Here is a 10,875-nt window from a genome sequence, read left to right as displayed (position 1 = left end):
AGTTCGGAGGCACTTTTCATCCATGACGCGAATAAATAAATCCTGGTAAACAGAAAAAATGCAGCTCTGAGCATTTGAAGAAAGGAAAAACTGAATCTGCAAGCACACACACACACACACACACACACACACACACACACACACACACACACACACACACACACACACACACACACACAAGCTGTCAGCTCAGGGGAAGAGGAATAAATCATAGCTGTGTTACAGGAAACACTGAAAATCCTTGAGAATGCCCTTCAATACCTCATACACACACTGACCCACGCACACACACACACACACACACACACACACACACACCGACCTACGCACACACACACACACACACCGACCTACGCACACACACACACACACACACACACACACACAGAAACATCCTCTGCAGCGCTTCCTTTATCTCCTTCAACACCTTCAGACACAAATTCCCCACTTTCCAAGTGTTTATGTCTCATGTTTTCATAAAGCATAACAGAGAGAGTCTTTCTATTTAAAAGAGAAATAAAACAGAATCGGTTTGTGCAAACAAACTTTATGTGCCTATATAATTCAACAGCAGGATGTTTCCAGTTCTTTTGAAAAGTAGGTTTAAAAAATTATGAGAATATAATTCAAGTATAGATGGGCAGAGCATGATTGAAGTTTACAAAAACATATCCCCAGTATTCATTTTGACAAAGTTTTTAAGAAAGAGGATTTTTGATTTTAAATGAGAAGCTAAGAACATTTCCATCCACCAGCCCCACTATCCTCGTAACCATAGCTACTGTGTCTCTCACTGCCGCCTACACAAAGCACAAGGGAGACAACGTTGGAGGATTGCTGCTGACCTGAGTGCCGCAAGCAGCATTTATTGATATGACTTACACAGCAACAGCATTGTTCACATGTTTTGGTTTCTGTCTGACTGCCCCAGGGAGTCGTGGCAGATGCGGTCTGTAGCTGTTTTCACTGCAGGTTCTTTGTCAGTCTCCACCTTTGTGGCACAAAGTTTGATGTTTCTTTAATGCATGTTAAAGTTACAGCAGATTTGGGTCACTTTATGGAAGCTGGCAGGTTTGGGAGAGAGAGAAGTCCAGATAATTCCCAAACCTGGGGTTAAGAAGGCCTAAAAGTGAAGCAAGGAGGCTTTGCAGAAACACAAGGGCAGCCTTTCACTGGACCTGAACCCCCACTCTGAACATCTCAGTCGTTGTGTCATTGGGCAAGACACTGCTCCTGTGCCACTGTCACACTACCATTAGATTATTAGAACCTCATCTAAACCTGCAGCATTACTCAGGTAGGTTGTAAGCTTAACAGTCCTGTGTCTATGGAGCAAAGAAATTTTCCCTTGGGTCAGTTCTGGGCTGAATTGCTCACCTTCATCCTCCTCTCTTGATTTCCACAGCAATTTTTCTTTCAGTTCTACGGCTCTGAACAGGACGTTTTGTGCATATTATTTTGGATCTTGTGAAATATTCATAGTGGTCTAAGGAAGAGGCAAATTTAAAGTGGTCTCTTAAACCCACTACTACCACCATCAGCGTGTGAAGGTGTAAATGACTGCATGTAGTGTAATGTGCTGTGGAGCACGTTTCAGAACAATACCAAGCAAAGACTCTTCTACCTGCAGCAACTCAAAGAATGCAAACTTCGACAGGAGCAGCTGGTCATCCTCAAAACAGAATGGGTCTAAACTGCAATGATATCTGAGGAGAAGCTCATCTGGATGGACCTTACCCTCCATCCCGGACTGGTACACCCTGAACACAAACCATTTAGGCCGTGTAGACACAAACTCATTCAGAATTTCACCTGCAGATCAGTGCTATAGAGCGCTATGTATGAAACCATCATGAGGAGAACAGGACATGGAACTAAGGTAAGGACGACAGACTAAAACCAGCAACGAAAAGAAGAAAACTAAGAAGCTTAAATAACGAGGAGAAGTAAAACATGACACTGAAACCAGGTGAGTCCAATAAGAAGGAAGTAGAACAGCGTAGGAGAGTCCTCAACAGAGGAACCGATGTAAGAAGACTAATAAACATAAAAAAAATAAACAGACAGAACACAGAACTAAAATAAAAAAGATCTATGAAACAAAAAGAAAAGCCTAACACTAACGTATGACTATAAACTCAAAGAAGTAAATGTATTGATCTTCTTTTTGCAAAAGTTTTATGTTTTTCTTAATTTGAAAACCATAGAAAACAGTAGTTCTTAAAAAAAAATAATTCCCTATGCAGCCATCTTCAATAAATTAGGCTAACTTACTTCACTTAAAACGCTTGAAATATTGTTTGTAATCACTCTAGATAATATATGAGATCACCTTTTTGGACAGAATCTCTGAAACAGTGACTTGTTCTTCTGATTTATTGAAGCACATCTGCTCACCGAGGAGCACGAATCCCTATCCGCCTGCAGGGGGCAGTAGTACACCCAGCAGTGCTCCGCTGCTGCAGGTCGCAGAGGAAGAAGCAACAGCTCTCTACTTGCCGTTCACTGATCGCTCATTCTTTTCGAAGAAGATGGCGGACACAGAAGGTGAGTGTGCGGCACATTTTCTGGGCCAGTATCAGTTTTTAGTTAATTTTCTGATCAAATATCGATTAATACTTTAATGCCTACCCCTAACCTGGAGATTTGTTTATACTGTCTATATGTGTAGTTTGGCTGCGTTTATAACAGCAAGAATTGAACTTTGCGTATTTAGCCTGAAGTGCAGCTTAGATTAAGTGTTGTTTTGCAGCCATTCTGCAAAATAAATCCCTCCCAAAGCTCTCATCGTTTAGATCAGCGCACCGTTATGAGTGAATACCACGGTGTTTCTGTTGATGGTGATTTAGACGCGTGAATTATCAATGCGTGGAGGAGGAACCACGTGGTGAGAATCAGCTTTATCTCAGGTTCTACTCAAACAGGCTCTTAACTGGGGGAAATGCATGAAATAAAACTACTGATTGCATGATTTGTTTTATTTTGAAAGTAACGGCGTGGTGGCACGGTTTGCTATGGCCGCGCTGGTTAGTGACCGCTAACATTTTAGACTTAATTTGTAAAGCAAACTGAAAGCGAGCCGAGCATGTCTGCCATGCTCCTGTGGACCAGGCCGGACTTTATAGAGAACGTGTAGAGTGAGCGAGTCTTTGGGGGCAGGTTTACATGTTGGGTGGCCTGCTAGCTGGGAGGGTTAGCCACCGCGTGCCTGCAACACGTGCTGCGAGGAAACAGCACGTGGGCCCTCCCTTACAACCCACGAAGAAGAAGCTGGAGTTGGCGCGTGGATCTGCTGGATCCGACCCTCAACTAAAGTCCAGTAGAGAGCCAGGCAGGGCGGAGAACGTGTTACCGAGACGGAGCGTCTTTATCCCGGTACCAGAACCACAGTTTGGTACCAGAACCACAGTTCTGGTCCGGACGTTATTAGGACCGCCTCTACCTTCCAGCTTTGTTCAGCGTAAGAATCGTGTTTTAGGTAAAGCATTGTAATGTATATAAAAAAAAATGTCCACTACATGAATTGCATAGTTGGATTTAATATGATGCGGCCATATTAAATAGTATATATTTTAATGTATGTAAATAATAAAAAATATATGGGACACCAGACTTTACCAATAAGATCTGGAGAAAAGACCAGGAAACCACCCCGAAACCTGGAAAAGACGTGCAAAATAAAAATGGCTTCCAACACACCTGAAGTAAAAAAAAAAACGGACTGTTTAGTAGTCAGTGGAACATTGCTTCATTTAAAAGTAAGAGGGATCTTTTTCTGCTAATTAAGTGTGGATTTAGCACCTTTACCTCCAAATTTTAAAAGCTTGTGTGTGTGCTTTAAGGTTGCTTTGGGCCTTCACCATGGTTTGCCCCGGTTTACAGGGATGAGGCGTACCTTTTTAAACTGATTACCTGTTGCCATGAAGTGACATGGCCAGGAAAAACTTGATCCACCAAGGTCTTGGACAAAATGACCAAAATAAAAAAGCACAGAGTAGCCTGCAGCCTTTGTGTAGTTGTGCTTTAGTGTTTTAAATTTATTATTAATGTAACATGCTTTTTTCTTTTTGTTTTTTAGCGTCAGTGAAGAAAAAGAAGAAATCGAAGAAAGTCAGCGACGAAGTAGTTGGGGTTTGTGAAAGCCTTTCTCAAAGCTTCAGGTCTTTTTCTGACTTCCCTCCCCTGCATGTAGCTGAATCTGGTTCTGTTTCCCAGGAGATCCAACAGAGTGGGGACTTCTTCATCCAGCCAGAGCTGACCGCCCCGCCACTAGAGACATCGCAGTGGCCCCTCCTGTTGAAGGTCAGACCCCTGGCCTCACTTTGCCCTCACTGTGGATGAGCTGAACACTGCAGAAGGATGTGACATGATGAAGCGGTTTATCCATTCGCTGAGTGCTGCCGTCCTGGTGAAGTCCTGCCTCTGCTCCGTTCTGGAGCGGGGCCTCTCCGTAAGGGTACTGGGGCTTTTTGGCGTTCTGCCAGCTGGCCACCAGAGACCCCGTGGGGAGTGACTGAACCTGGCCGCGGCCAAGATGATTTCCTGTTCTGATCACATTGCAATCATTGGTTGAAAACGCAGTGAACAGTTTATCCAGCACCTTGAATGATGCGGTAGAGATTGTCTGACTGTAGCAGTTACCCTGACCTGGTGACAGAATCTCTGCTAGCCTGAACGGGTGGGGGATGAGAGGCTAAAGATGGCACTTCCTGTGTAAAAAGACAGCTGCAGGAGTTGAAGCAACATGGCGCATTACCGCCACCTAGTGGTGTTAGCGGTGCAGTGCTTTTGTGTGCCTGTGGAACAATTAAACAGTTCCCAGTTAACGTTAATGACTTTTTAACTAACTTTGTAGTTTTCAGTCTAGTTAAGACCTCAGCTAATAGAACTTTGTCTTTAAAATAATGAGTCAGGAAAGTGGACAGCTGTATCTTATTGTAACTATCTGATGGATCTGAGTATAATTCAGTTTAAAGGCAGCAGATGTGCCGTTTAGCAGAATCCCAGATGACATTAACAGCCAGTGCTTGAGATGAGCTGTTGACAGGAGCGTAGCTCTCGCCAAAATGTTTAACACTCTGTTAATCAGTGTGCTCCACAAAGGATAAAGACGTGATTTTTTTTGTTTCCTGTAGAATTTCCATAAATTGAACATCCGGACAGCCCATTACACTCCCATACCGTGTGGCAGCAACCCCCTGAAGAGGAACATCAGCGACTATGTCAGGTACTGTGCTCTTCCCCTACACGCCACCAGTGCTGGGCTAAACGAGGTTCTGATGACGATGCATCTGCTCCCATCAGGTCAGGCTTCATTAACCTGGACAAACCGGCCAACCCGTCGTCTCACGAGGTGGTGGCGTGGATCCGGAGGATCCTGCGGGTCGAGAAGACGGGCCACAGCGGAACGCTCGACCCCAAGGTCACTGGCTGCTTGATCGTGTGCATCGACCGAGCCACCAGGCTGGTCAAGTCCCAGCAGAGTGCTGGTAGGCTCACACAGATGCATCCGCTTTGAGCCACGGCTTGTTCTAGCAGCCTGTGGCTATCCAGTTAAGGTCTGCAGTTACATCAGAGACAACACATGGAGACATGGAGCCCACTGACACGTACAATCCTTACAGACCCGGGCTGAGGGAGATCAACACGTCTGATCTAAGACATGCTAAACATACTGCCTCTATAGAGCTAGGAATAATGTTCTACATTTAGGGCCAGCTGAGCCACTAGTTTGATTATCACGGCTCAGGTGACATGCTAACGGCATCGACTCGGTGCTGCTGCCCTTGGAGGCTGGTAGTAAACAGAGTAATTGTCTCCTCCTCTGCTCCTGAGGCTGGTCCGTTTTTTTTTTAATCCGTTCTCAGTGGCGTCTCGTTATTTGAAGTTGTTGTTGGCATGGAGACGGGTAGAGACAGGCGGGGTTTGAGGTGGTGAGGACACCTGGCCTGTGACTTCCTGTGTTCACATGCTGACCACAAGATGTCGCTGTGGCGCTTGCATCCATCCCACAGATGCAGGCGTATAAAGAGCGTTATTAAAGTATCGATAGCCCTGAAACTGAGCGATGGAGAGCCTGTAGAGCGTCACAGCTTCCTCTCTGCTCTGATCTGCAGGTAAGGAGTATGTGGGAATTGTTCGGCTGCACAACGCAATCGAGAGTGAACGTGTTCTGGCCCGGGTAAGTGCTGGGTTTCCTAAAGGATTTGCCTAGCTGTAGTATAATGTAACGTTGATATTTCTACATTTAATTTCTGCTGTTGTGATGTGACACTGCTCTGTTTCTCTAATCCCTGCTTGTTGTCTGCAGGCCTTGGAGACGCTGACAGGAGCGTTATTCCAGCGGCCGCCGCTGATCGCCGCAGTAAAGCGCCAGCTCAGAGTCCGGACAATCTATGAGAGCAAGCTGATAGAGTATGACCCTGAGAGGAGGCTTGGTGAGGAGATACTTTATTCATCCCCTGGTTCCCCTCCAAGGTTTAAATCACGAGAAAGCCCTGATCTGCATCTCAGAACATGAACGCTAAAGAGTCCGGCTTGGACTAAGCTTACACCCATCTCTCTCTCTCTTCCCCCCCAGGCATCTTCTGGGTCAGCTGTGAGGCGGGGACCTACATCCGGACCCTGTGTGTCCACCTGGGGCTGCTGCTTGGCGTGGGAGGCCAGATGCAGGAGCTGCGGAGAGTCCGTTCTGGAGTCCTGGGAGAGAAGGTCAGGAGGAGTTTGTGTTCTCCTCAGGTCCAAAGCGTTGAGTCCAGCTCTGCTGTTCAGTGCCGAGTTGTTAATTAGACTTTGGAAGAACAAAAAGCAGCGGAGACGCGACGGCCAGAGTGTGTGCTGACTGTTGACTCTGCTGCTTACATGGCTCACTTTGAGTGTGACTCTGCTTTCAGGACAACTTGGTGACAATGCATGATGTTCTAGATGCTCAGTGGCAGTTCGATCACAACAAGGACGAGACGTACCTGAGGAGAGTCATCTTCCCTCTAGAAAAGCTGCTCATATCGTACAAACGGCTGGTGATGAAGGACAGCGCGGTGAGTCCCCCCCCCCCCCCCCCCCCCCAGGGAAGGTGGGCCTTTGGGCCATGGCTGCTCTGCTGGGCTGGTCCTGGACTCTAACCGCTGCTAACTGCTTCTGCCTGCAGGTCAACGCCATCTGCTACGGCGCCAAGATCATGCTCCCCGGTGTCCTCAGGTACGAGGATGGCATCGAGGTCAACCAGGACATCGTCGTCATAACGACCAAGGGCGAGGCCATCTGCACAGGTAGGAGCGGCTCCTGTGTTCTGCCGTCTTCCAGCCACATGATGAGCTGAATAGCGTCAGCAGCTTCCGAGCAGTGATGACCTGCTATCTATCACCCTTATCTGATGGCCTCCCTGTCAGCAAGCCTCCCGTCTGACTGCACATGTAAGCAGGATGAAAGCGTTTCTCTCTTCCTCCTCCTCAGCGGTGGCTCTGATGACCACAGCGGTGATCTCTACGTGTGACCACGGCGTCGTGGCAAAGATAAAGAGGGTGATCATGGAGCGAGACACGTATCCTCGCAAGTGGGGCCTGGGACCCAAGGTACCGCCGCCGCTTCTCATCAGCTCGTTACAAATACGTGGACTCCGTTGCTTTAATATGTTCTTTTTCTTCATCAGGCGAGCCAGAAGAAGATGATGATTCAGAAGGGACTGCTGGACAAGCACGGCAAACCCAACGGCAGCACCCCCCAGGAGTGGAGAGACCAATATGTGGACTACAGGTACTGAGCTGGTGCTGCTGGCCCTCGCTGCCCTGCAGAGAGTTATCCCGCTCTGAGCTGCTGTGCTCTCTGAGGGAGTCGCTCTGCTACATGAACTCTCTGCGCTGAGCCTCGGCCCTCAGTCGTCTGCTGAGGGTTCAGCTCACCAGAGGACAGCCTCATTGTGCTCAGTCAGCAGCTAGAATGGGCCTAAAATGTGTCAAACCTGACCGTGTCGCTCTCTTTCCAGCGTCCCTGGTGTGGCGGCATCAAGTGAAGCTTCAGCAAAGGTAACGTCTTAATGCCACAGGGCCATGTTGTCATTAAGTTACAGGCTTAATGCTCTGGTTGTTTGGCTGGATGGAGATCTGTGCTGAACCTCTATGCCTCTGACCTGCAGAGAAAGAGGGAGGCAGCAGAGAGCGAGAGCGAAACGGCCCAGCCCAGCACGCCGTCTGCAGAGGAGGCCAAGAAGGAGAAGAAGAAGAAAAAGGAGAAGAAAGCCAAGATGGATGAGGCGGAGGCTGCTAAAACGGAGGAGGAGGAGCCTGAGGCCGAGGTCAGTTGGAGTTATTCTCTGACCTGGGTTCTCCTTTTGGTTTCTGGGAGTATTCATCAGAAGGGATGAAAGCTTTCCTTTCCAGATACGTTAACGTGTGAACTTTGTCTTCCAGGTTGCTGAGAAGCCCAAGAAGAAGAAAAAGAAACAGAAAGAGGCTGAGGCATCAGATTGAATGGCTTCTCAACAGAAGTGCGTATTTTTCCATCTGCTGGTGACCTGTGAGGAAATGTCAGCACTATGTGCTGTAGGACTGAGACGTGCTGGGAGGAAGCGCCGCTGTATTGTTCCTCATGATGGGCGTGTGTGTGGGTCTGAGCGGCAGGTAAAGCTCTCAGTACCACAGAAGTCCAGCCCTGACCTGCAGGAAACAAGCAACAGAGACTATGGTGGAAACGTCAGCTTCCAGCCCCCAGGTTGACAGGAAAGTGTTCAGGACACTTCCTGGAAAGTATCAAATTTTATCAATTTATTTTCATCTGTAAATATTTTACTTTTTTTTTTTATTTTGAAATAAAAATGTATTCTGTACATTTGGTGTCAGACTGGTTTGTGTCTCTGCAGAACCTGAAGTGTCTGCTCTAAACTTGGCCAATCTGCCCATCTATCTGTTCACAGGCTGGAGTTCAGCTGGACTTTGTTTAAGGCCAGTTCTTCTCAGACAGTTTTTAATAGGGCTGAATGATTTTGGAAAATCGATTATTTATTTTTTTATATTGTGACTTAAAGCGATTATTTTTTTCAGTTTAATTTATCATGTCTTTTTAAACATATACAAACAACAAATCAATCTTTCATCGCTTTGCAGATTAGATGCAAAAATACCCGCTGCGTGTCAACTCGGAGCAGAAATAATTGTGTTCTGACTACAATATATTTCAACCAAAATTGCGATTTGATTTTGACTTTTCTCTGCATTAACCACAAGCAACAATGGCCTCTAGATTTTTGTAAACGAGGACTATTTAAAAGTGCAACAAGCAAGTCAATGTATTGAACAATTATTATTATTGGTGAGGTTAAATTATGATTATATTGCAAATGGGATTAATTGTGCAGCCCTGGTTTTAAAATTGGATCAACTCTTAGGGCACTTTTGTATTTCTAAAAAAAATAAATGACGCCCCAAAATGCAGAAGTAATGTTTGTTATTTGGTTAATTTATTTACTTAACCAAAACATTTGTTTTGCTGGGGTCCAGTCGTTGCTGGAAATATTCTGTTGCAACAACACAATTTGTTTAAAGCAAAAATAAAATTGACATGCTGGTTCTGCTCGGATCACTGCTGCAGTAGCCTAGTTACAGAAAGTCTTGATCTAAATATTCTTACAGCCTAAAATGAGACATTGCTTCTGATAGTTTTATTCTAACCTTGACACAGCAGCAAAATAGAATGTATACAGCAGCTGGGGGAGAACGTTCTGTTTAATTATTTCCACTCTTTATGTCGTTAAACTCAAATCTGCTTTTAAGAGGGGTATTATAGTTAGAAAATTGCAATAGTTCTAAATCCTGTGTCAGACTAATACCTAAGCATTTGATTTTTGTCCCCTATTAATTTCATAGCTCAGTTCAATATCATGGCTTGGTATATAATTGAAAGTAATACGTTTTTTTGTATGTTTTGTACCCAGACAGTTTACCCAATCAAGATAAATCAAAATATCATCCGTGGACATTTTCTGCCCTACATCTGTAGTATCTTTAATAGCATTGTGTTGTTTTACCCACTGGCTTAAGGACTGCAGGAAGTTGGCAAAGAGTAAAGGATTGACCGTCATGTCTGGCAAGATTTTCTCTACTGGTCTTGCTATAATCGCTGTGGAAATTCTATAATCCACATTAATGGCACTTACTGGGCTATAATTGAAACAGTTGGTTTTATCTTTCCTGTCATTTGCATTTACAGAAATAATTGTCTCTCTCCAAGACTTAGGAGTCGCTCCTCCTTTTAGTATCCAGTTAACGGTACTATCTGTATATATTGTACCCATCCATCCAATTTCTAACACGGTATCCCTTGTGGGGTCACAAGGTCGCCAGTCTATCGCAGGACCAGAGGCCTTCGAGCTTGAGGGTCCTTCTTAGGATCTTAGTTGTTCCTAAGATTGAGCTCTTCAGGGCTGAGATGTCTGATGTTTCACCAGGTATCTGTTGGAGCCACTTCTCCAGAGTGGGGGTTACTGCCCCGAGAGCTCCGATGACCACGGGGACTATTGTTGTCTTCACCTTCCAGACTCTTTCTAGTTCTTTCCTGAGCCCTTGGTATTTCTCTGTTTTCCTGATGTTTCCATCACTCTGGATGGCCACATCAATCACAGCAGCAGTCCTCTGCTACTTATCAACAATCACAATGTCTGGTTGCTTGGCCATTACCATTTTGTCTGTTTGGATCTGGAAGTCCCACAGGATCTTAGCTCCGTCATTCTCCACCACCTTGGGAGGTGACTCCCATTTTGACCTGGGGGTCTCCAGTTGGTATTCTGAACAGATCTTTCTGTGCACTATACCAGCCACTTGGTTATGGCGTTCCATGTATTGCTTCCCTGCTAGCGTCTTACACCCTGCTGTGAGATGCTGGATG

The 10,875-nt window shown here is 45.7% G+C and overlaps 1 protein-coding gene and 1 non-coding gene across 2 annotated transcripts; both read left to right on the top strand.

The window, feature by feature from the left end:
• The first annotated feature begins 2,463 nt into the window (after positions 1 to 2,463).
• dkc1 (dyskeratosis congenita 1, dyskerin) lies at positions 2,464 to 8,772 on the top strand. The gene is made up of 15 exons (XM_012879711.3): positions 2,464 to 2,547; positions 4,079 to 4,131; positions 4,216 to 4,302; positions 5,136 to 5,227; positions 5,305 to 5,489; positions 6,117 to 6,181; positions 6,311 to 6,437; positions 6,581 to 6,711; positions 6,894 to 7,037; positions 7,148 to 7,268; positions 7,453 to 7,571; positions 7,649 to 7,752; positions 7,982 to 8,021; positions 8,132 to 8,290; positions 8,406 to 8,772. Exons 1-15 carry the CDS (start codon positions 2,532 to 2,534, stop codon positions 8,463 to 8,465), a joined length of 1,503 nt encoding a protein of 500 aa, XP_012735165.2. The 5' UTR covers positions 2,464 to 2,531; the 3' UTR covers positions 8,466 to 8,772.
• LOC118567091 lies at positions 7,302 to 7,378 on the top strand. The gene has a single exon (XR_004933471.1). It is a non-coding gene; the product is annotated as a small nucleolar RNA SNORD83 (small nucleolar RNA).
• Positions 8,773 to 10,875: the final 2,103 nt, after the last annotated feature.

This window comes from Fundulus heteroclitus, chromosome 19 (genome assembly GCF_011125445.2).
Source record: "Fundulus heteroclitus isolate FHET01 chromosome 19, MU-UCD_Fhet_4.1, whole genome shotgun sequence".
Taxonomy (NCBI): domain Eukaryota; kingdom Metazoa; phylum Chordata; class Actinopteri; order Cyprinodontiformes; family Fundulidae; genus Fundulus; species Fundulus heteroclitus.
The sequence above is the reverse complement of the archived record's forward strand: the minus strand, read 5'-3'. Positions and strand labels throughout refer to the sequence as shown.